The 26,104-nt window shown below is 44.2% G+C and overlaps 1 protein-coding gene across 1 annotated transcript; it reads right to left on the bottom strand.

Moving 5' to 3' along the window:
* Positions 1–889: 889 nt before the first annotated feature.
* Positions 890–26,084, bottom strand: PTGR1 (prostaglandin reductase 1). Its single transcript, XM_068423575.1, has 11 exons — positions 26,046–26,084; positions 12,834–12,939; positions 12,052–12,158; positions 9,493–9,538; positions 8,694–8,753; positions 7,369–7,536; positions 5,852–5,969; positions 5,061–5,216; positions 3,372–3,477; positions 2,238–2,356; positions 890–1,272 (listed from the first exon to the last, which is right to left on the bottom strand). Exons 3-11 carry the CDS (start codon positions 12,155–12,157, stop codon positions 1,162–1,164), a joined length of 990 nt encoding a protein of 329 aa, XP_068279676.1. The 5' UTR covers position 12,158; positions 12,834–12,939; positions 26,046–26,084; the 3' UTR covers positions 890–1,161.
* Positions 26,085–26,104: the final 20 nt, after the last annotated feature.

Here is a 26,104-nt window from a genome sequence, read left to right on the forward strand (position 1 = left end):
CCAAGATCTGTTATTTCCCCAGTGGCCAGTCAACCTGTATTTCAGGACATGTGTTTTGTTCAGTCCACTCAGCAAGTGTTGGTTGATCTACGTCTCAAGTAAGTGATCTCTTGTTGACAAACAGAGAAACTAATCCTGGCACTGCAAAGACATTAAGGCCACTTAAGATCCCTCTTCACAGATCAATAACAAGACCTAAAAATTAACCATTAAGTCCTCCACAGTGGTTGAAGATGGATCACCGTCACCTTCAATACCTGTCTGTATCCCATAGTAACAGGTTCTTGTTCTGGCTTTTTCAATACATCTAAGATATTTATTGTTGCTAATCCGTGTGTCTCCTTTGCTCAGCACCGTGTGGGTCCTGGACACCAATTTAAGAGAGCTAGGGCCAGCATATTGATCTCACCTTCCAGGAGAGCCAGGGTGAACACCATGGCAAGGTCAACTCTAAGCCTGGACACCAATGGCCAAATTACTCAAGCAAGTAAGTGACCTATCCATATCACCTGTACTGTGAGATCTGCTGAGATAAGTAAGTACTCGTAATATTTTAGCCACTCTGTGTTAACTGCAAGGAAGAGGAGGGCATTCCACAAACAACTATAACACAAGCAAAGTATCCATTAACAGATTTATTTTTGCTTTCTATAATCTCAGAATAACTGACATATTTACGCTTCCTGATGAAAGTAAAAATAAAACTAGCCAGTGAGGAAGCTGGGAGGCCCCCAGCTGTTGTTAGCCTGTTCTTTGCTCCTTGATATTGGTTTAAAAAAACCCTCTTGCTGAGTTCTGGGCCAAATCAATGGGTAAACATTAGTCATAAGATGTGCCACCAGCTGGCAGAGCTTTTGGAATTGCTTTTCTTTTCTACAAGCCAACTCGTAGAAAGGTTCAAGCTACTGTTAAATCTGTTACAGTTCTGATGAAGTTCAGCAGTTGTAAGGCGCTTTTTTTTTTGTGTAGCTTTCAGAAGCAACTCTCAAGTTCTTCAAGATCAAAGCCATTAGCATATACTTACACTTATTAGCCCAATTATTGAGAGAAGTTATCACCAAATGTCCCACAAAAATACTGAAACATTTTTGCAATCAGTGAGTTAAAAGCACTTAGCAGAATCACATTCTCCTGCACCAGTCCACAAGGAATATGCAACCTTCAGACTTTTACAATCGCTTTTCCAAGATTTTCTCCCTTTAACATTCCAATGAAAGCCGTTGGCATGTTTTCAAATCCTTCAGTGACCTGTTCGTGGCACTTCGCTTTTCCCTGTCAAAAGTAAGAAAGGAATTTACTGAGTTTTCATTCACCAGCTGCGTAGTTTTTACCATCTTCAGGCGACTAAATCGCAACCAAATTTTCTCCAGCTTCCATGTTTCACCTGAAACATGCAAGCTGGCATGCACCAGGGTAACTTTGCAAAACTAGGTAGGTTGTGGTAAGGACCTGCTTTTTTTTGCAAGACCTTCTACTTGAAGTCACAACAGGGAACAAAAGTCACTGCTATAAAAACACACCAGGCCAGATTTAGTGCTACTTGGTCCACAAACAATGGACAGGTAGGGGAGTATTTCCCCAAAGCCAGGCCTGTCTCTACCATAGGAAAGTATGGAATTGCGAATGCAAGTGATCAAAAGCTGAGCCATCCCAAATCCTCTTGTTTGTGAAAGCTAGAGCCCCTTTGCCTTTCGTGTTCACACTCACAAGATTTTCACAGCCATGAACCAAGTGTTAAACTCAGCCTTCATTTAGAAAAATAAAATTTAAGAAATTCCCTATCAAGTCTCTTTAAATTCCAATTCCAGCTCCCAATTCCATAAAAATAACCATTCTTGCCAGTAATTTCAGCACAGCACTACAGTGAAAATTGTTGCTTATACTACAAATGAAAGGAGATTTCTGAATGAGAAATAAGAGGAATGACTCTAAATATGAAACACTTCATTGCCAGAGAAGTGTCTTGAGTTAGTCTGGAAGCATCCTTTTTCAAAGCCTACATATATTTCAGAATATATCAAAGTCCATAAGCTAGTATCGCAGGTCTCAACAAAGCAGAAGGGATCAGGCATGTTCATTATGGTTTGAGTGTCCCCAAAAGGCTGAAAGATCAAGTCAGGTGGAAGAAAAGTATCACACTGAGACCGCACCTCAACAGCTATGACAAGAGACCCCTTGCAAAAAGGGAAGCTATGGAGTGAGTACACCTTATAGGAAACTACCCCTTCCTTCCTTACCTCCACAACCCATTTTAGCAGTGCCTTCAGACCTTCCTCCCGGCGGTTATTCCAGCGGGACACAAGAAACCCTTCCATTTGAAGCTCTTTGAGGACCATCGGAAGCTGAAGGTAAGGCCCTGCAAGAGAAAGGAACCAGCAAACCACCTGCAATATCAGTTTCATTTAAAATAAGACCCAACGCATAAAGAGAGCTTTTAGCCAGGAAAGACCACTGAATCACTTTTTTCCAGCCAGAAGCAACTGCTAATCTTGCCAAACAGAATTTCCAGGACAAAAGACCAAGGATTCGTGGACACATAGATAGCCACACAGGGAAACAAAGGCCTGATCCGTAAAGCTGTGTGGCCCAACACTCAACGCTTCTGAGAAAGTTTCATTCAGAAGTAAAGTGGCCTCAGCTTCACCTGAGGGGCTTCAGCTGAGTCTTGGAAATACTGTTTTGACAGCTTGTTTGATAGCCTGCCAAGCTCTTATGCTCTTCCTAAGTCTCAAAAAAGTTATACACATTAAAAAAACAGTTCCCTCAATCATAAAAATGTCATAGTCTCCCCACTCCCAAAAGCCTGTCCCATTTTTAAAGTGATACGGGAGTCCAAAGCCAGTCAGTTGTCAAAGAGAATTCAGACCTCACATTTCTTCTAGAAGGCAAATTTGGAAAACTTAATGCTATTGAAAGCAAATATTCATCTCAGCCACATTTCCCAGCAGTTTCATGAGTACCTGAAATCTTATGGAAAGAAAACTGAACCCCCTAAGCTGCCTCATCTAAAAACCCAAGGGAAATCCATTCTCTCATCTAAAAGTACATACTGTGTAAATGGCATCATGCCACCACACCTGCCTTCTACTGCTCTGTATCTGCTCTGAGCCCTGGGGAATCCTGTGTTAAATAGTTTAGTCTCTCCTTCATTTCTAATCAGATGATGTTCTGCATCCGAGACGAGTGTGCGCAAAGGAGGGTGAGTGCATGGAGTGTACTCACAAGGAGTTTGGTCACACTCCTGCTGTCCCAGAGCAGTGGTTAGTTACCCAAAAGTACTCAACCAATAAAATCTCAAGACTCCCATTACGTCTTTCTCTCTGTCATCACCAACCAGGAATTAATTTAGACACAAAAAAGCAGGCCCACACCTTTCTGAGGCACGGGGTCATTGTACTGAGAGATGGCTCCACAGACTGCGATCCTTCCATATTTGTTCATCTGGCTGATAGCAATATTGGCAAATTCTCCACCAACCTACAAGAACCAGAGCATGTGCAGCATTAGAGACAAGCCAGTGTTTGGCACTGACTGCCAAAACCTGCCATCCTTGCATTGTTGCACCACCAGATTCAACCAAGGGGTGGACAGGTGAGTTCCACTACTTCAAAGACTTGGTGGCTGCAGAAACCCTTACACTTAGTCAACACCTATGAGGACTCGATCTCACTCTTCTAAAAATTAGTTATGAACACAGGGAATCAGTTTTAATTCTGAATCTGCTTCACAAAGCTTGGTTTGGAAGCGTTGGGCAGGACCTGCCCTTAGATCCCTCTTCCTAAGGGGCATGTCTAGGGGCACTAAGGATCAACTCCGCTCTTCCCCCACACCAGTCTGCACTTCTACCTCTTCACATCATTGTGATGTCAAGTTTTTAATTAATGATTCTCTTCTCCCAAATAGGGATCTGCTGTGTTCAGCAGCTTTTAACAGAAAAAAGCTGTGAGAAAATTTACTGCTGGGGAGAGCTCTGCACAAAAGTTGGAAGTCAGAGAGAAGGGAATGGACATGACCATAAAACCTATTATTTAAGACCTTAGCAGCACAGGATATGAAATTTGGAAGGGGAAGGCAAAGCAACCGGGAGCTCCTGCCACAGGGGCAAGCGCTTTGCCCTGGCACCATGCATTCACATTGATTGCCAGGGCAAGGCAGGTGAATTGCGATCCACACAGAATGACAGAACCATCATCCCTGGATTGGCAGACAGTCTGCTGAGAGAAAGACGTGCTAAAGGGATGATGATGGCTGCCCTTTAAACCAGGTAGTGAGCCAGGGAGTTTTAGGCCAGTACCTCAGCTAATACCCTGGGCCAGGTATTAGATTATTAGGTATAATGTATACATTAGCTATACTATGAAATCTAAAAAGCCAGGGTTTGTTCTCCGGCTTGAAGGTGAACTGACATAGTTTGACAGCATCTGTACTGTTAAACTCTCTTAGCCTTCAAAACAAGATAGGCTGTTTGAATGTGACTATCGAGAACAGCCCACAGTCCCTGTTAACTCCAGCTGTACTTGGGAGAGGTCAGAAACCCTCTACGGGCCGCTCCAACAATTTTACAAGTGGGCCTTGCAACTGTTTTGTTTACAGGTACCGGTGTAGCGACCTGGACCATGTAACATGGGCCATCTGTCCACGCTCACTCCCCTTCCAGCAACAGTGGATGACTGTCTGTGGCCCAAGGTAGGGCCAGGAATGGACTTTCTCTGTTCAGCATCAGTTAAATGTTCACGGCGACCCTCACCTCCCCAAAATGTGCCATACTTTCCAGAGAGTGAAGATAAACTTCTCTCTCTCCATTCACAAACACCACCAACAATCCAGCTTTGCCTTTTGGCCTTTGTTCTTCCTGTTACTGCCCAAGTCAGCTGCAGAAATAAGTGTGGGAAGGGAACAGGAAAGCAGTAAGCTCTTACAGAGACCATTTCTCAATTAGATGGAACTCAAGATTGAGTTCCTCGTGTAGTCTTCGATTAGATGTATACAATATTGAGTTCCTGCTATAGTTTAAGGAAAATTACAGTCTGCTCAGGGCAAGGCCCTCTCTCTGAACTCACATTGTCAAAGAAACAGTCGTACCCATCAGGAGATGCTTTACGCAGTGCTTCATCCAGAGATGGAACAGTCTTGTAATTAAAGGCTTCATCAAAGCCTATTTTTTTCAGATATGCAACCTTGTCATCTGAGCCAGCACAGCCAACCACTTTGCAACCCTGCAAGGAAAGGAGAAAAACATTTCTAAACATCTCCTCGCTATACAGGCTGACACTCACAGAGCGCTGGGTGGACGGCTCACCCTTAAAGTCAGGCTATCGTCACCATATGAGTTCAGAGCTCTAGGAAACGTTCAGCTAGCTTTGCTACATCTTCAGGAGCTTGTCCCATCTCAAGACCTTACTGTAGGCATCCCTTCAGGGATGTTTGCCCTCCTGATCATTCATGGCTACAACTACCTGAAGGGAGGTTGCAGTGAAGTGGGAGTCGGCCTCTTCTCCCGGGCAACTAGCGATAGGACAAGAGGGCACAGCCTCAAGCTTCGCCAGGGGAGGTTCAGGTTGGACATCAGGAAGAATTTCTTTACAGAAAGGGTTATTAGACATTGGAATGGGCTGCCCAGGGAGGTGGTGGAGTCACCATCTCTGGATGTGTTTAAGAAAAGACTGGACATGGCACTTAGTGCGATGGTCTAGTTGACAGGGTGGTGTAAGGGCAACGGTTGGACTCGATGATCCCTGAGGTCTCTTCCAACCTGGTTGATTCTGTGATTCTGTGATTCTGTATGGCCTTGTTCCCCTGTCTCCCAGGTGAGCCTTCTGAGGAGCAAGTATGAGCAGTTCAAGCCACTCACCCCAATTTTAGCGAGCTGCCCCACCACAGAGCCCACAGCACCAGCTGCAGCATTAACCAGCACCGTCTCCCCTGGCTTCATCTTGCAGACCTCCAGCAGACCAAAATACGCAGTGAGGCTGTGAAGAAAAAGAAAGAATGCTCAGTGAGGAATAAAAGACACCAGACACAGAGATGTGACTTGACCACATTGAACCAAAATATCGTCACAACCAGAACAAGATTCAGTTTTCCTCATTCTTCATGAAATACAAAAACTAACTCAAACTTCTTAATTTGGATTTTTTTTACAGCCATCCCAGAAAAAAACAGATACACTACTGGGAAACAGGACGCTGTGGCAGAAGTCTACCTTCAGTGAAAACAGCTTTCCTTGTGCTCACTAGCCAAAAGGAGAAACACAGAGATAACTCTGTAAGGTGACAACTCAGTTATACACTGGAAGAGAGAGTAAATCCAAGCTAGACAGAGGTCAGTAGCTAGCTGGTATCTACCAGATCGAGGCAAAGATTAAACGATACTCATCACAAATCAAAGCTTGCAGAAAAAGAAAAAATGGTGGCAAAACCTTGCTGAACTGATGGGCACACCGCTCCTGAGGACTACTGTGCACAGCTGTGGCTACTGTGTAAATTGTAATCTGCAGGAAACAATAAAGTTTAGCTCAAGCATGTTCCACTGACCATATAAATACTGAATGACAACAGGCTCTGCAAGCTTCCCCAAACAACGTGATCAACTGGCCCAGAATCCCAACTAACTTTATTTCTAACTTCTAAATTCAAGCTTAGAGCTTCCCACTTGGTCCGAACTGAAAGGGTGAACTGAACCCATCTAGCAGCTGTCTGGAAAAACATGCATCTTGCCTGATGTCAAAATGAAATCTGAGAAGTTCTACATCACACACAATGTTACAATCATTTTTAAAGCCTTCTGTGTCAACAGGACTGACCAAGTCCTCATCTCCCATATAAACTACAGAGAAAGAGAGAAGAAATGTGAGAAGATGACAGAGAGACTGCAGTAGTGAATAGGGATTCCAAAGCCCAGCAGCTCTGTCTGCTGCAGTGCAATTTAAAGGACCTCTACTTTGCTGCATAATGCGACAGCTGTCTTTTGCCATTTTAGGGGCAATTCTGGAAATATGGTGATAGCAGAAGAGCCCAGTCAGCAAAAGCAGACTAGTCCAGATGCCAGTGAAGTACGAGTCTTTCCACCAAGGTTAACTCAGATTGAACTGTATTCTTTTCAGCCCCTCCTGGATCTTCTTCCTACCTTATTACAGCTCCTCAAGGAGAGGCACCATAACCTCCAAGTCAAATCTCCTCTGATCTAGAGGATGGGCCAAACTTCAGGACCTATACAGGGTAAGGGCATCCGGAAGCACACATATTTTTACCAGAGTGAGCAGACAACATGTTGGTAGAACAAGATGAAGGAAAAAGGTCATACAGATAGGCAGAAACATCCTGCACAGCAAAATCCAGGGGATAGTTGCCTTTGCATCTTGAAACTCACCCTGGCATGCCAACCGTCCCAAGAGCCAGAGATTTGGGGAGTGATTCTGGCCAACTGGAAGGAAGGAGTTGTAGGTCTTTCCCATCAGAGATGGAATGAGTTCTCCAGCCAGTTCCAGCCACGACAAAGGTCCCCACTGTGAAAGCAGGATTCTTGCTTTCTACAATCCTGTTTATAAGAAGAAAAAAAAAAAAAAGAATACCCAAATACCAATCAATCATTACTGTCTCTTCCCTCCTTTATTCTTGTTGGCCTGTAATGCAGGAGAAAAGAAATATTTCACATTAGGACGTTTAGTCCATACCTGCTGATGCTGTAGGCTTCTGATGTCTGTCCTGAAATGTCTACAATCTCTCATCACCAGGCGGATACTGGGCAAGGTGATTCTAGACTCAGCCCTGCCCACAACAAATCCAATGTTTCCACACAGATGCCGACTTTTTTTTGACAAGCACCAGTCTGGTACAAATTCAGACTAGGCTTCTATGAGTTCGAAGGCAGGGAAGAGGATGCCGGGATTAAAGGGTGGAAAAGCAAGAAGTCACAGATAGGCTGTAATAAGCAGTTCCCTTCTCAGACAACCTGGACCTCATTTAAAGGTTGAAGATCCTGAAGATGGAACCTCTTGGGGTAACAAAACCAGATAGAAAGCAGTATCTAATAACAGAGAGAAGTTCATACTTGTGGTGTCTCTATGCCAAATGAAAAATCAACTTTCTTAGCCCAACAGGAAAACTACGTTGGGAAGGGGTAGTTAAGCAGCTTTGAAATATTGGAAACAGTCAGCCTTCTGTTCGCAGACTTGGTTGCTAATTTATCCCAGCCCTCAGTGTTACTGCAGAGAAACACGAGTCAAAGGCCACAGATGTTTCTGGGCAGCAACTCAGAGGCAGCACAGCAGGAACAAGCTGACAAAGGGAAACATCTGTGTAGCTAAATTACCATAAGCTTGGGAAAGGATGGATTTAAGGTTAGATAAACCTTTGGCTACAGTGTATCCTAGGTAATGCTGAGGTACTCTCAGCTGGAGTAGATAGTATGCATGGTTTTGGGCATGCAATTACTAGCACATCAGATTTTAAAATGTGAAGTTGACACTTATGGCAAGTACAATGGACGGTATCAGAGGCCTAAATGCTCTCCAAGAAGGCAAAAGAGGTTCTTAGATGAAAAACACATTCCAACCAATTACAGATAAGAATACGGTTGCAGAAGTATGTAGACTCAAGTCAAGAACAGGTAATGCAGGCTGCAGATGTCTCGAATGTCAGTACATTCCTTTGAGATCTGCCATGTGTATGGATAACAAGAACTGAAGATCTTACCTGGCAACCTGTGTGCCTATCATTATGTCCCCTTCCTTCATGTCCCTTCGACTGTAAGGTCTGTAACGCAGGCAGAGATGGGTTACTGTAAGCAACTTTAATGACGTTCCAGATGAGACACTACGAAGTAGTAGCTACTGTCTGACCCAGAAAGAGAGCGTAAGCAGTGATGTTGAACAGATCGCAAAGAGCTTGTCATTATAATGACATAACTGCATGTTTTCCATAGTCAGCTACATGAGCACCCCATCTGGACCGTATACTGGGCTAGAGTGTTGGGGACACAATAGCATTAATCTTCCCAGCATGGTCCACCACTACAAAAGGCTGAGACTCCAAAGAACTATCAATCATCTCTGACACTAGGGTCCACCAAGCTTCTTCAAACTACCCAGTCTCCCTGTGCTTGAACTACCACCTATTAACATGGCCGTAACAGCAATTTCCTACTTAGAATATGTATCCTTAAGTACAAGGTTGCTAAGATAAGTGAAGCAGCTACTGCAGCAGGGCTGCAGTCTCATTTGAGCCAGTTGTATTCCAGTGGAAAAGACATGACAAGGAACAACAGCAGAGTCCAAGAAAAGTCTAGGGCTGCAGCATCATTATCCTAATGTCTGGCTAAATCTGGCAGAGCTCTGTGTTGGGAGTCTTGGAATTTACACACATTTTATAAAAAGCAAAGGCATCTGGGACTCTGGCAACAGGGGGTGCTCCCAGTTCATGTTCTTTTGAGGTTTAAGTGGGAGATGAGATAAGGTATCTTAGCCAGCAATTTAAAAAGAAGAAAAAGACACACCTCATATAAGGATCAACACTGAGAAACACTGATTCAAGTAGCACCTCTGCAACAAAAGACAAAGCAAATTCCTGGGCATTAGCAGTGCAGTAAAGCATATTTTCCACAAGTCAGTCTTTCAACAAAAGCAACAGGAATTCCTGACAGCTCAAGAACCCAAAATATCACCATTCTTTTGGGGAAAAACTACCAGAAACGATTAGCTTTGTCTGGATTATCGCTGTGCTGTTACAAAAGACACTTTCTGTAGTGTCTCTTGAGAACGCTAGCTGCTTTTCAACCCTGTTTTTCTTTATCTGCCTCCTCCCTCTACAGAAGGCTCTAGAGGCCAGACCCCCTTAGCAAAACACTTACTTTCGACCCATACATAAAATGCCTTCCTATGATTCAACCAGCAGAGGGTGGTAAGAAACCTCGGCACAGGTCAAACACAAACACTACTTCGCTGCCTTAAACGGAAAGCACTAGGTTACCTTTTCTAGGTAGCCTAATCCACTTTACTGTCTCTAATGACATTAGTTCTTGTGAAATATACAGTTAAATAAATTTTAATTTAAATTCTCATTCACACAGCAGTTTTAGCTGTTCATCTCCACCCAATAATACTTTTCATTGCCTGTGCTGCAGTGGTCTACCTAGTACAAGCTAGAAATATATTCAGATATAAATATTTTCCCTTTACTCAGAGTGAGCAGGAAGAAGAGTCAAGGTCATTTAACATGACAAGGAAGGCCAGCTCCTTTAAAAGTGTTACTCTAGTATGAAGTTATGCCTCTTCTTGCTGTAGGGATTAAAAGGGGAAGGAAGAAATGACTCCATGTTCTTAAAGATCCACAGGCATGAAATGTCTAAGTGTGTCTGAATACTGTAGTACATTCTTGAATGCCTGAATGCTTGAAAGTACATGTAAGAAGAAATCACCTTTCAAACCTTTAAGTTGTAAACATAAGTAGTACTTCAATGCAATTTCTTTGGTGCACATTCTAAACCAGAGTAAATTTTGTAAAGCACAAGTGGTGGGGTGAGGTTCAAAACAGCATGGTACGGATGTCCATTTGAAGCCAAAAATTAAGGTTCATTCTTTTATCAACAGCTCTTGCGTAAAATAAGGTATCATATTCCCTCCCTTCTCAAAATAGGAAACACAGAAATAAAACCTGTGCATTTTTTTACTCTTTTTATTCACTCTCTCTTGCTGTCACAACAGGTCAAATATAACAGATAAGCACTGGCAAAAAAATTAGATGTTGAATGCAGACAGGAGTCTTGCCTTGTGGCTTCTTAAAATGAAAGGCCAGCCCACATTTACGCCAGCCCGGAGGCCTCCCAGCTGCAGGCTCAGTCCCACCCCAGTCACTCTGCTCTCCCTCAGCATTATCCTCAATACCTTCCCTACCAAGCATGAAAAACTCCAATGAAAACCTACTCCCAGAGGCTACCATCTTCTCCAGCTTTCTCCAAAGGATTTTGCAAAATAAAGCAAATGAAAACCTTTCACCAGTCAAGCATGTTTAGGTTTTACTACAGTTATCTCATTTGCTCTGTCACAGTTCAGTTCTCTCTTCCTAAACTAAAAAAATTCTGTTTCCTCGTGGCTGTCGGTTTTGAGGGCACGTCACTTCAGCAATTTTCTCCAGTAAGCTTCATTTGCAAACACATTTGAATGCCTTTGCCATCAGGTGCCACATGTGATTAGGCAGTGTGACTCTGAAAGGCATGCTGCAGCCGCTGCGCACCGGAGTTAGAAGAGCTCAGCCACTGTTTTTAAGGGTATTACCAGAAGGCAGCATGTCTTAAAACCCACCTGATACCTTAAACCTTAAAGTGGGACCCTAGAAAATCATTTATAGAATGGAAGCTTCTGTAATTGCTGAAACAAGGCCAAATTACACAAACAGGATGTTAGACAATGGGTAGGGAGGAAAACTATACCACCATTAAGGAACCATACCAGCTTAAACAGGTTAAGAAGAAAAATGAACTGACAAGTGAAGTAACAGAACATGATACACTGAATGACACATGTGCCTCACTAAAGTTCACCAAAAGGACACAGGAATGACGACCACCAGAGGGGTCTGATGACCCCCAAAGACCACCAGGGTACACAACTACACATGCACCAGTGGGTGTTAACTTATGTAAATAGTTCCAAGAAATGATTTAAATATGTATGAGATTTCTGGGAAATCTGATGTATATGCGTGATCATATGACAATATAAGGAGTGCTGGCCGGAACTGAGGTTGAGCACAATTGGAGGAAATGTCCCCTGTGCTCCCGGCACTGCAATAAAGACTGCCTGCTTTCTAAAACTTAAAAATAAGTCTTAGAGAGTTTATTTTCCAGCTTTTTCGGTATCACACCAAACCCATCAGCATATATGTTCTTGAGCAATAGCTCTTCACTGCTAAGATGCATGGCTTGCCACAAGCTGTGCCAACCCATTTTTGAAAATCCAAGCTAGAGAAACACACAAACAGTCCTACAGAGGCACAGTTGTTCATCAGCAACCAGACAACCTCTGGAAAAAATAAAAACAGGTGGCACTCCACTTACCTCCATGCTTTAGGCTTGGCAGCTCTATCTTTTTCAGGTCAAAGTCACTGGTTTTGGGGAAACCCTCGAAATGCTTCTTCAGAACCCACGCCTTGGCAGTCACCATCCTGTGCAACAAACAGCACGGCTATAGAGTGCCCATCAAAGAGATGCCCAACGGTGCTGGGCTGCTCATCAGGTCTGGTTTAGACCTTATGAAGCAGAACTGTATCTTGATAACATGCCATCACACAAGGCAGCCCCTTCTTGCATCCTGTGGTGATACTACTGGATCAAGAAAACATCTGAAGAGCCCCCTCATTGCCTAAGCAATACAGAGCTTCCTGCAACCTGCCAGACCTCCCTGCCTGCTGGCAGCAAGCCCTGGTGTGGGAAGTCAGCCCCAGCAAGATGTACGGCTCCCACTCTGAAGAAATTAAGAGGGAAAATTTACTAGTTTAAGAAGAAAAAAAATCCTGTAAGGAAAAAAAACACTTAAAGTCACTCTTTTGCCTCAAGTACATGGGGTGAGTACTGAACCTAAACTTTTACAAGCTTCAACCAAAGTGCAAGTGAGAAATACAAAAGTAAGAAAGACATCTTTCTATGACACCCCATATGTTGAAAGGAAACAGTTCTCCAGTTGCCAAGCTCAGGGCTTGGAACTGGGCACACATTTTCACCAGCATTTTCCATACAAGATGGAAACAAACAAATGACTTGCATTCATTTTACCCCCACAGCCCCTTTTTTTTTCCTATAAGCAAGCACATCAACAAGGGCAAAGAAAGAGAAGTTTATACTTAGAGCAGGCAGGTGGAAAACTGTATCTTCTGATGACAAGGCCAGTCAACAACCTTCCGCACCCAACTCAGTCAGTGGCTGGACTCCTTCAGTCACACACACCTCCTAAAAGGCAAAGACATTCACTTTTATCGACAGAGCAGGTACCGCCCTCAGTCCACTTCCCCAGGAGCAAGCCTAAACCCTCAGTAAACCTGGTACAGGGCACACCCAACGTGATTCACCCTTCTCCGTTAAGATCTGAGATTATCCTTACAGACCGATCGCATTCAGCGCCCAGCCAGTTGCATAGGACTGTTCTGCAATACGCCAAGCTAAGTACACAAAACCCACGGTCCTAGAAACCACAAAATACTGCAGTCTGGAGAACAAGAGCAGAAGTTTCTTCAAATCCCATTTTACCAGTCCAGGCCCAGAACTAAAGAGTTCTGCTACTGAGGAAAAAAAAATAATTAAAAATGCATATAAAATTCATCATCCAATCCATCATTTAACACAGAGAGTGATCCATATGTACGCCACTATCACAAGGGAACACTGTCATGACATTTACATAGTGAGGTGCCTGCAGGCTCTCAAAGGACATCCATACCCACCTGCGTGCTCTGACATCTTCACTGTTCCCAGCGCACACACCAAAGGGTCAGAGCTTGTGTGGCTATGCCTCTGCATACTGGCATCTCTGTGCGTTGCAGAGCCACCTTAAGAAACAGTAGCAAGCTTTGGCATTTTGCCTCAACTGTGTTGCAATGAGGCATGTGGCATGGGAGAAAACTTTGTCCAGGGACTATTGGACTTTTTATTTTTCTTGTGAAAATATTCAAACAGAATATGAAGGGTGGAAAGTGAAAGGAGACCAATACGCAGAGGCATGTTGAACTACAAAACACCTGAAGACAAAAGAACTAATTAGGAACAGAGACCTGAGGAAATAACAAAACTTTTTAACGACGCACAAGCGAGGACCAGGGAGAACAGGGCAAGCTTTCCATTGTTCAGATAAATGCAAAAGCCGCCAGACCCAGAAACTCATCAGCACTCAGCAACTTTCTGTGATGAAACAGGGATATTCCTGGTTCCTTGATGAGAAACAAACACAGCACAGGTGAAGGGTTCCTGCATTAGGAGTGTGTGCTGGGGAGATCACCTGTACCAGGACACGTAGGTCTTTCACAAAACGAAAGAAGTATCATCAAGCCCACTTGTCAAAGCATCCCGCATTCGTTAAGTGAGCAGCCAAACCCAGCATTCCTCACATACTACATACGATCATAACAAGAGCCAAGGTCACAGAAAAACTTATCTGCAGCAACTGCCATCCGATATGCAAATGTTTTTCCATAAAAAAAAAAAAAAAGCAGGTGGGACTCCCCTGTCACTTCCATCCGCTGCTGCATTTGCTTTGGTATCAATGGTGCTGATCTGTACTTTTCAGTAACAAAAGGTATTGCGACACTGCAGCAACAACAAAGCAAACTCAGCAAAGGGGCTTAAGGAGCAAAAGGTGAGTTCAGAGTAACACAAAACTGATCCCACTCACTCGCTGACACACACAAGCACTAAGAGGTGTTCGTGGCAGCAGTGTGTCCTGCGTTCAGACACAGGTACGCCAGTGCTCCAGCCAGGAATGACCTGGGGACAAGGGATGCTGGCCAGGCTGGCAGCCATGCCCTGATGTGCCATGTGTACCGGGGAGCCAACAGTGATTCAGAAATGCTTTGTCTCCCATCCTGTCCCACCTGCGAGTCATCAATATCGACTCCCTGCTTTTTGTCTCTTTTGTCTGTGTGCCTCAAGGCTCCAGCTCTGTTCTTTACATTCCCACCATTCTAATAGCTTTGATTCTTCACTTAATCTGAGTACAGGAACATGCTGTCCTTTGTTTTAGGCTGTCCTCTGTTTTCACTATCTGGTCCTCTAAGAAGTTGCACAAAGATGTGCTCTAATCCTGATACCTGCAAATCTAGGTGCCATCAGTACTGGCCATTTCTATCTCTCTCCTGTTGTTCCTTCTGGTGCTTCCACACTCAGACCTCCCATTTACATCAATCTTCACATTCATATCAAAAATTTCTACTTTTTGTGATACACAGATTTTTCAGCAATGATCTCTCCTACAAACAATACCGAAAGATTAATTTCACTGACCATTTTTATTATATTTAAGCCTAACTTTGGGAATGGGTCAGATTTTCTGGTGACCACTTCTCACCTTCTACTGAAATGACATTATTATAGCCACTTCAAGGCTAGGGATGTTTTCTGTAGGCTGTAAAACACAAAAACCCAAACCAAATAAACAGAAAAGAGAACACAGACACATGCTTGATGAACGGATTCACAAACCAATCTCCAGGTTAACAAACCAAGTTTATTTTGTATGTTTAGATATAAAATAGTAAGAATGGGTTGCTTAAGCATATTAAGCATGCTAGAACTCTAAAGCATAAGCAGCAGTGATGCAACATTTGTGGGTCCAGTAAAAGCATTACTGGACCAAGCATGTGACAGCCACCAGCTCAGCTCTAAGAGCAGTAACCACTGCGCTACAAAACTACTTTGTTGTCGTGTCAGTGGGTTTGAATAATTTCTTTTATGTGTTTTCTGTATAAAGTGTTTCATAGACCATTACAATCATTACTGCAAAGAGGTAGCTATGATAAAAACTTGAGACAGTCCATGAAGGTGGTAAAAAGACTCTTTTAAAAATAATTAATCTCTAGCAAGTCCCAGGAAAAAAATAAGGTGATGCATCTGCCTGATAGTCTTATAAAAGAACCAGTAAAGCTTTTACTGAAATTGAAGCCCAAGACAGCATTTATTCTGATGTCCTTCAAACCCTCCTTGTCCTCTGGTCTAGCCCATCAAGTTATCAAAGAATAAAGTTTTACATTAATCTCTATTAACTTTTTCCATAAAAATCAGACACCTAGGAAAGAAGTGATGGATTGGGGAATCTCAGCTTTGTGCACTAACAATATATCTAAGAAAGCAAAGATCCAGTCTGTGTTCAGACACTGCAGGTGGTGCACTTCAGAGCTGCAAGCAGAGCACCTTCACACAGGTTATCACAGCTCAGTCCCCAAAATCAGCATGGGAAAGGAGGTTCACAGTTCAGAGGAAAATGGGAGAGAAGAGAAGAAGGAAAAGGTGAAAACTGGGATCCCCATAGTAGATACTAGCAACTGGAAAAGAAGGTCAGGAATAAAAGAGAGGACAGACAAGTCTGAGAAAATCAAGAGTTTGACTTGAGGCTGAGGAGCTGGTGGTGAAACCTGAAATCTGGGAATCTTGACATTAAAATATAAGAGTAGTAAAGCTCTCAAGGGAGCATGAGTCAAACCAGCAAAGTTTACTTTTCCTTATGTAACCCCAACTACATTCATATCTTGTGTGGTATGATTTACTAGCCTGGGCTTGCCCAAATCTAACGGTGAGGACAAAATCGTCTTAGAAGCCTGTTGGTTACAAATAAGTTCAATTCAAATTTGGGGTTAGTTAAACAGTTCATCTTGCTGCCAGTCACAATTAATTTGCAAATACGTCTGTGGTACTTGCTTCCTTTCATCTCCATTCTGAAGCAGGAACAGCTATGCTCCCAGCTGCACTGGAAGAAAAGGGTATGATTAAAAGCTAAGTATATCTCTTGGACATAATTAGTTTGTAGAAGATCGGTGCTGAGGAAAAAACCACTGATCATCAGAACAGCAAAGCTGTTCAGGAAATCATCTCATCCAGTCCCTTCCTCCAGCTCCAATTTACGCAGCCTCCTGCAGCATTTCAAAGCAATCTGTCAGGCACCAGCATAAAGGACTTTCTAAATACTTTAAAAAACAAATAAACAAACTTTAAGTGCTTTTAAAGGATTCCTTGGCAGTAAGGGAGTCATAATTCAGAGGCTACCCCGGGACTGCCCATACATTACAGGATTACCAGTTACCTGGGAGGAATATGTCCTCAAATCGTAAGTGCCTGCAAGTCTGAGCAAGAATGACTTGTTCCTCCCCTCTGGCTTAGCTATTACAATGCTTTCTCAGAAAGTATTTTTTCCCTCTGGTGAAAAACACGGTAAAGGCAAACCACTCCCATGCTACTTTTGGCAGACACTATACTGCAAATATCTGAGCACGCATGACGCTGCGTTATGAAACAAGAAAGCTGCAATTTCACTTCGTTATGCAATGCTATCCAGCCCTGGAAGGAGGTCAGAGATTAGAGGTGAGTAGCCATAGCTTGGTAAAAAAACCGTGTCATCGTGCACTTTGTTACAAGGCTGTAATTCCAACAGAGGTTCAACGGTCCTGCAGAACGAGCTCACATCAGGAGAGGAAAAGGCAAGCCAAGACCTGCACTGAAACAGGTCAGCTGCCCTTCAGCTCTCAGTAATTGCACAAAGAATGAGAATCCTAAGAACTACATCTGATAAGAAAGAATAAGCAGAAGTCCACAGATAGGCAGAAAGACAGGACACTGCAGGTGACCTGGGCTGACAAACCAAGCCAAAGCTTATGGAAGGACCAGCTGTGATTCCCTGGTCACTGCGGGGCACTCTAAGCTTCTTTCCAGCACTCTTTCTACTTCCCCCACAGTCCAAGCACATGCTGCAACATCAGTAAATCCAAAATTTCATCAAAGCTGTTGAGACATACTGCAGCACAGTTTCACTTCTTACATTTGCAGGGACATGCCTTTTCCTGCACCACAGAGAGAAATGTGTCATTTGCTTGATTTTACAGCTGCCAAACAAAGCTCTCTCTTTTAAAAAAGCTCCATTAAGCTTAAATTTTTAGAAAACTCCATTTAAATTAAACCCTAAACTTTTGACTACACCAAGTTTGTTTTAGGCACAAATGATAAGAAATCTCAGGCTGGTATCCGATGTTGTTAAGTTACTGCAAGAGCTTCAGGACTTACTAAGCCTGTCCATTGACTTCTGGGTGGAAGCACAGAGCAGTGATCAGCATTTGTTATTATCGCTGCTTTAGACAGCAGACAGCATCTGGCAAAAGGGGCCTGAGGACCTCCTCACTCCCACAGCACACATCAGCTCAGCGTAGTACTTTACCATTATATTCCACAGTGAATAAAAATGGGTGCATCCATGCTGCCCAGTTGTGTAGGGATGGGGTCAGGAAGGCCAAGGTACTGCTGGAGCTGAACTTGGCAAGGGACGCAAAGGATAATAAGAAGGGCTTCTACAGCTATGCCAGCCAGAAAAGGAAGGTCAAAGAAAGTGTACCCCCTGATGAGCAAGACTGGCAAACTGGTAACCAAGGACGAGGGGAAGGCTGAGTACTCAACAACTTTTTAGAAAAAAAGTCTTCACTGACAAATTTATCTTCCCACACCTCTAGAGCAGATAGACTGCAATGCAGGGACTAGGGGAGCAAAGTCCCTCCCACTGTAAGAGAAGATCAGGTTCATGACCACCTGAGGAACCTGAACATACATAAGTCTATGGGACCTGATGAGATGCATCCCAGAATCCTGAGGGAACTGGCTGATGTAGTTGCCAAGCCACTCTCTGTAATATTTGAAAAGTCATGGCAGTCAGGTGAAGTCCCCGGTGACTGGAAAAATGGAAACATTGCATCCATTTTTAAAAAAAGGTAGAAAGGAGGACCCTGGGAACTACCAACCTGTCAGCCTCACCTCTGTGCCTGGGAAGATCATAGAACAGATCCTCCTAGAAGCTACGCTGCAGCATAAGGAGGTCAGGGAGGTGATTCGAGACAGCCAGCATGGCTTCACCAAGGGCAAGTCCTGCCTGACCAACCTAGTGGCCTTCTGTGATGGAGTGACTACATCAGCGGACAGGGGAAGAGCTACAGTTGTCATCTATCTGGAATTCTGTAAGGCCTTTGACACAGTCCCCCACAACATCCTTCTCTCTAAGTTGGAGAGACATGGGTTTGATGGATGGACTGTTCAGTGGATGAGGAATTGGTTGGATGGTCGCATCCAGAGGGTCCAGATGGAGATCAGTGACAAGTGGTATCCCTCAGGGGTCCATATTGGGACCAGTACTGCTTAATATCTGCATTAGCGACATACAGTGGGATCAAGTGCACCCTCAGCAAACTTGCAGATGATACCAAGGTAAGTGGTGCAGTTGACACACCTGAGGGACGTGATGCCATCCAGAGGTACCTGGACAAGCTCGAGAAGTAGGCTCTTGTGAACCTCATGAGGTTCAACAAGGCAAAGTGCAAGGTCCTGCACCTGGGTCCTGCACCCCCGGTATCCATACAGGCTGGGGGGATGAAGGGATTGAGAGGAGCCCTGTGGAGAAGGACTTGGGGATGCTGGTGGATGAAAAGTGGCCTTTTAGGGTCTCACTCTCTCCTCCAGGACCCTTCTTTTCAAGGGTTGTAAACCTTAATGGGAGTATCGGCTCATGAGAGTATAGGCTTGAGCAGATATAAACCTTCTACCCCACAAGGAGGCTGCAGTATCACCACAGCAAAAACAACATCTAGTGAATATTCAACTTGTCTGTATTAGAAATGTACTTTAGACTCAGTTATCTGACAGAAGGAAGGTCATCAGAATTTCTAATCACCTGCTTAATATTTGGTCTGGTGTTTAACCTTTGTTCTTGCTTCCCTTCCCAAATTGTAGATTAGTGAATTTCAATGTGCTAAGCAAACTGTGAATAACTGACTGGATTTGCCAGTTCACCTGTGGTCCCAAATTCCCCAGCAAACTGAGCCATAACCTACGCTAGTGGATCTCAGATGCTATTGATTGGTTGTGCTGGTTTTGGCTGGGATAGAGGTAATATTCTCCATAGTAGCTGGTATGGGGCTGTGTTTTGGATTTGTGCTGGAAACAGTGTTGATAACACAGAGATGTTTTAGTTACTGCTGAGCAGTGCTTACACAGAGTCAAGGCCTTTTCTGCTCCTCACACCACCCCACCTGCGAGTAGGCTGGGGGCACACAAAAAATTGGGAGGGGACACAGCTGGGGCAGCTGACCCCAACTGACCAAAGGGATACCCCATACTGTTTGGTGTCACGTGCAGCATATAAAGGTGGGGGAGGAAGAAGGAAGGGAGGGATGCTCACAGTGATGGCATTTGTCTTCCCAAGTAACCGTCACATGTGATGGAGCCCCCCTTTCCTGGCGATGGCTGAACACCTGCCTGCTGATAGGAAACAGTGAATGAATTCCTTGTTTTGCTTTGCTTGCATGCACAGCTTTTGCTTTAAATGGTCTTTATCTCAACCCACGAGTTTTCTTACTTTTTTTTCCTGATTCTCTCCCCCATTTCATTGGGAGGAGGGATAGTGAGCAAGTGGCTGTGTGGGGCTTAGTTGCCAGCTGGGGTTAAACCATGACATCAGTGCAAGGAAATCTGTACCTGCTTTAGGTTGAAAGAAGCATGTTTTTTTGCATGAAGAACACAAGCGAATAAAGCTGCATAAGCACAGCAAAGAATCAAATATACACAGGTCACTGATGCAATCTCCCGTAGTGTCCTTATAGCCAAACTGGTGAGATAAATTGGGGCATAAATGGGTAAGAACTTATAGGATTGCAGGATTGTCCTCAGTGGGACAAAGTCCAGTTGGCAGCCCATTCCTAGTGGCATCCTTCAAGGATCATACTGGGAGCCATCATGTTTGATGTCCTTACAAAAGAACCGGACAGCCATGACCTAGAAGGACAAAGTCCTTCCCCACCACCCTGGACTTGGAGCCAGCTGCATCCAGAGCACCATGTTGAGTTCTCAGCTCCCCAGTAAGTCACTGACACACCTGAGCGAGTCCAGTGTAGGGTCACCAAGATGATGCAGGGACTAGAAATTGTAACAGACAAGGAAAAACTTGAGACAAATGGCTTTGTTCAGTCTTCAGAGCAACCAGATTTACTGCTTTCTACAGCTCCTTAGTAAGACAGTATGGAGAAAATGGAAATCAGCTCATCTGAGGGGAGTGCACAGTGACAGGGTAAAAGATGATGAATGTAGTTTGCAAGACAGTATCTTCCAATGATCCATGGAAAGTTTGGGATTTTTGCCCCCCCAGACCACGATGGGGCCAGATATTGGAACAGGTTGCCTGAAGATATTGTGGAATCTCCATCTTTCAGATTTTTTACAACTCCCCATGCCTGTGAGAGATCTGATCAGTCTGGTCTGGCTTTGTCCATGTGTACAGGCTACGTGACCTCCCATAATCCCTAACAACCTAAATGACTCTGTGACTACCATCATGGCAACTAGCACTCTTAATTTCATAATTAGCTCTTACTACAATAACTAGTGCTTATTTGATAGGAGCAACCGTGAGCATTAACACCTTAGGAATTAAATCAATACTAGGAGCAAGCAAAGTTATAATTTTGTGTTTATTTATTATTGTTGGTTTTACTTACTATTTAGCGCAAGTTTCTACAGGATACTCTTCAAAAATACCTGAAGACCCAGAAAACTGTCATGAAAGATTTATTCAGGATGTACATACCCTAATTCCTTTCATCAGAACTGAGGTCTGAGAAGAACAACTATCTCATCTGAACCGAGATTCAACAGCACTATAGCATGATTTGCAAAAAAAGCCCACCAAAACCCCCCAAAATAACCCTTATAATATTTGTCTACCCAAAAAGCTTAATGTTAAATTCATCCCATGAAATAAAAAGAAACAGGTGTTGCTTTACCAAAATAGCACACCATCTTTTATGTACCTGGTGTGACCACGCTTTCAGTCCTTAGAGATTCTAGAGTGCACATCAGCCATCTCCAAAAACACCCACCTCTTTCTGAACTGATTAGATCATTAATTTTGTGCTATATTATCATGTACTTACTAAAATAAAACCCTTTCCCAATTCTTAAAATACTGATTTCACAAACCAATGAAGCTATACTATGTTTACCTTTGTAGAGTATCTACTTGTGACTTCACAGCTAGGAGGTGTATCTATCTGCTATATATTTGGTATTGTTGCAAATACTCTGATAAAGTAATCAAGATTTGATCATATAGAAGAGTCAGGTTTGAAATAGGTAACTATAGGCACTGTTAAGTTTGAAACAGGTAACCAGAGAAACCTCACCAGGAAGTTACTGGAGTTTTCTGTTTTGTTTAAGAAACTAAGGAGACCGTCACAGACATCAGTTATGCTGCTTAGAAACCCCCTTACCCTTCCCATCCTGATTTGAATATCAGGGATAGTTTCCAATCAGTAGAGTAGAACTAACCAATGATTGTTTTAGAATAAGAATATTGATAAGGTTATAATTAACGGAATCAATTGTTGTAAAGGTTAAATTTAAGAGCGAGGATACTATGCATTTTTATGTAAAAGAACTTATGTAATCATGACTTGACAGAAGTGTATAAAAACTGACGGATTTTAATGTTTGGCTGGACACATATAGTGGAGCTATACCCCGTGACCCCAGCGCTGAAATAAAGGAGCGCCTGCTTATCTGCTTCGTGTGGATGAGTTTTCTTCCCAACTGCTAACAGTATAATGCACATTATGGTATAATAACACTAAAAATTCTCCTAGATAAGCAGCTGCTAAAAATGTCTTTTCCTTCCTCAATCAACATGCTATATTCATATTCATTCCAATGTGCTAACTGCATGTTAGGTAGCTGCAACATTTTTTTTTAATTCCTTAAAATTGAACACTATCATTAAAATAACACAATTTACCGTTGCATCAAATGAAGCACACAACTTTTAGGGCATATGAGGTCAAAGCTATTACATACCCACTCAAAAAAGGGTGAAATTATGCCTCTCTCTCGTGTCATATGAAAATAGAGAACATACATGGTTATCTTTATAGTGCAAAGCCTCTCACATCACAAGTGGTTCTTCTTTATTTCCATTTTCTTATTTCAGGCTGTAGTTAGCCTGGAAGGAAAAGGAGTAGCTGGAGCAGCTACAAGGAGCTAACTAACAAGGAGCACTAACAAGGAGGGTCTGGTTGAAGAGGTGAAGGTTGAGGGCAGCCTTGGTTGTAGTGACCATGAGATGGTAGAGTTCAGGATCTCATGTGGCAGGAACAGAACAGCTAGCAGAATTACAACCCTGAACTTCAGGAGGGCCAACTTTGGCCTTTTCAAGCAATTGCTAGGGGAAATCCCATGGGACAGGGTACTAGAAGGTAAGGGGGCCCAAGATAGTTGGTTAGCATTCAAGGACTGCTTCTTCCGAGCTCAAGATCAGAGCATCCCAACAGGTAGGAAGTCAAGGAAGGGTACCAGGAGACCTGCATGGTTGAACAGGGAACTGCTGGGCAAACTCCAGTGGAAGAAGAGGGTGCCCTGAGGCCCCAGAAGAAGTCAGGATAGAGGAGGAATCTGTCTTGGTTGATGAGGGCTGGGTCAGGGACCAATTAAGCAACCTGGACGTCCATAAATCCATGGGCCCTGATGGGATGCACCCGCGGGTGCTGAGGGAGCTGGCGGAAGTCATTGCTAGGCCACTCTCCATCATCTTTGCTAAGTCGTGGGCAACGGGAGAGGTGCCTGAGGACTGGAGGAAAGCGAATGTCACTCCAGTCTTCAAAAAGGGCAAGAAGGAGGACCCGGGTAACTATAGACCAGTCAGCCTCACCTCCATCCCCGGAAAGGTGATGGAGCAACTTGTTCTTGGTGCTGTCTCTAGGCACATCAAGGATAGGGAGATCATTAGGGGCACTCAGCATGGCTTCACCAACGGGAAGTCATGCTCAACCAACTTGATAGCCTTTTATGAGGATGTTACCCGGTGGATAGATGATGGTAAAGCTGTGGATGTGGTCTATCTCGATTTCAGTAAAGCGTTTGACACGGTCTCCCACAGCATCCTCGCAGCTAAACTGGGGAAGTGTGGTCTGGATGATCGGGTAGTGAGGTGGATTGTGAACTGGCTGAAGGAAAGAAGCCAGAGAGTGGTGGTCAATGGGACAGAGTCTAGTTGGAGGTCTGTGTCTAGTGGAGTCCCGCAAGGGTCGGTACTGGGACCAGTTCTATTCAATATATTCATTAATGACTTGGATGAGGGAATAGAGTGCACTGTCAGCAAGTTCGCTGATGACACCAAACTGGGAGGAGTGGCTGACACAACGGAAGGCTGCGCAGCCATTCAGAGAGATCTGGACAGGCTGGAGAGTTGGGCGGGGAGAAATTTAATGAAATATAACAAGGGCAAGTGTAGAGTCCTGCATCTGGGCAAGAACAACCCCATGTACCAGTACAAGTTGGGGGCAGAGCTGTTGGAGACCAGCGTAGGGGAAAGGGACCTGGGGATCCTAGTGGACAGCAGGATGACCACGAGCCAGTAGTGTGGCCTTGTGGCCAAGAAGGCCAATGGCATCCTGGGGTGTATTAGGAGGGGTGTGGTTAGTAGGTCGAGAGAGGTTCTCCTCCCCCTCTACTCTGCCCTGGTGAGGCTGCATGTGGAATATTGTGTCCAGTTCTGGGCCCCTCAGTTCAAGAAGGACAGGGAACTGCTAGAGAGAGTCCAGCGCAGAGCCACGAAGATGATTAAGGGAGTGGAACATCTCCCTTATGAGGAGAGGCTGAGGGAGCTGGGTCTCTTTAGCTTGGAGAAGAGGAGACTGAGGGGTGACCTCATCAATGTTTATAAATATGTAAAGGGCAAGTGTCAAGAGGATGGAGCCAGGCTCTTCTCAGTGACATCCCTTGACAGGACAAGGGGCAATGGGTGCAAGCTGGAACACAGGAGGTTCCACTTAAATTTGAGGAAAAACTTCTTTACGGTGAGGGTGACTGAACACTGGAACAGGCTGCCCAGAGAGGTTGTGGAGTCTCCTTCTCTGGAGACATTCAAAACCCGCCTGGACGCGTTCCTGTGTGATATGGTCTAGGTAATCCTGCCCCGGCAGGGGGATTGGACTAGATGATCTTTCGAGGTCCCTTCCAATCCCTAACATTCTGTGATTCTGTGATTCTGTGAGCAGGTACAGCACTGGCTACTCAGCCGCCAGCACCATCAGCCACACAATGACAACAATTTTGTCCCTTTGAAAAGCAACCAGGTGCCACCTGCAGCATAGTCCAAGTAGCTACCTCTCACAGAAACTATAAACAGGAACTGGCCTTCAGGCAAGAAACATGCAAGCACGTTCGCCACAGATTGCAGATATTTTGCCGATGAAAAATGATTCAAGGATCATTTTGAAATATTTTCAATTCGCCAAATAAAAACTGGCATTTAATGATGGCTGTATAGTTACATGGTGTCAGTCTGATTCTTCCCCATACTTCAAAATAACTTTTCTAAATATGTGCTTTCTGGCTACAGTACCTCCAGCAGCAGTGCTGTCACAGTAAGCCTTAAACAGATCAAGCCGCATCCAATGTAATTCCTGAAGTGAGCAGACACACAAAAAATTTTTCCCAATAACGTAGACCTGCAGTCTGAACATTTTCAAATTATTAAAATAACCTCAGACTATAAACTAGGCAGTTCAGTACAATCAGTTTTACAGCAGCTCCCTGGATCTCAGTGGTAACACCAATGACAGTACAAGACAGAAGTCCTCTTGCAAAACACTGGTCTATTTTTACAGCATAAATACAGCAATTTCAGGAAACAGTAAACACATTCAGCTGACTTGGCTTTTCCACTTCGAGCAATGCAGCCCTGGACAACTACTGTTCTTCCACTGACACGCACTCGCAACTTTTGAATAGGTTCTCTTTATTCTGCTTGAATGGAAACACTTCTGTATATCAGCAAGATGGCTGAGCAGGCATACACAGTTTGGGGTTTTTTTTTTGGGGGGGGGGGGGGGAAGTGGGGTAAGGGTGGTGGGAGCTGAAGTACAGAAGTGCACTTTCTTAATTTTAATGTAATTTAAGGGCGGTACAAAGACACTTAGCCTGGAGTTAACACTGAAGCTCCTCAGCCCCGCCACATAACCCCACACTACCGCCCAAGTGCCTTCTCACCCACGCCGATCTCTCCTCTCTCAGGAACCCCGGTTGCACAGCTGCAGCTATGCAGTCCCTCACGGGAGACAGACCCACCATCTTCTCTCTCAGGCACCCCGGTCGCATTGCCGCAGCTCCCGTCCCCCACAGCAGCCACACCCGCCATTTTCTCCTCTCTCAGGAACCCCGGTCACACAGCTGCAGCTATGCAGTCCCCCCCGGCAGCCACAACCACCATTTTCTCCTCTCTCAGGCACCCCGGTCACGTAACTGCAGCTCCCGTCCCCCGCAGCAGCCACACCCACCATCTTCCCCGACCGGCTCCTCTCGCCGCCTGTCTGGGCCCGAGGGGGCCTTTATCGTC

Source organism: Nyctibius grandis, chromosome Z (assembly GCF_013368605.1).
Source record: "Nyctibius grandis isolate bNycGra1 chromosome Z, bNycGra1.pri, whole genome shotgun sequence".
Taxonomy (NCBI): Eukaryota; Metazoa; Chordata; class Aves; order Nyctibiiformes; family Nyctibiidae; genus Nyctibius; species Nyctibius grandis.

What these genes read in the sequence shown, in the direction of transcription:
- PTGR1 (XM_068423575.1), bottom strand. Translation starts at nt 12,157, where the DNA reads ATGGTGACTGCCAAGGCGTGGGTTCTGAAGAAGCATTTCGAGGGTTTC. An exon ending in ATAGGCACACAGGTTGCCAG is followed by an intron (nt 7,537 to 8,693) that starts GTAAGATCTTCA and finishes TCTTATAAACAG; the next exon opens with GATTGTAGAAAGCAAGAATC. An exon ending in TGCTAAAATGGGTTGTGGAG is followed by an intron (nt 1,273 to 2,237) that starts GTAAGGAAGGAA and finishes TACTTTTGACAG; the next exon opens with GGAAAAGCGAAGTGCCACGA.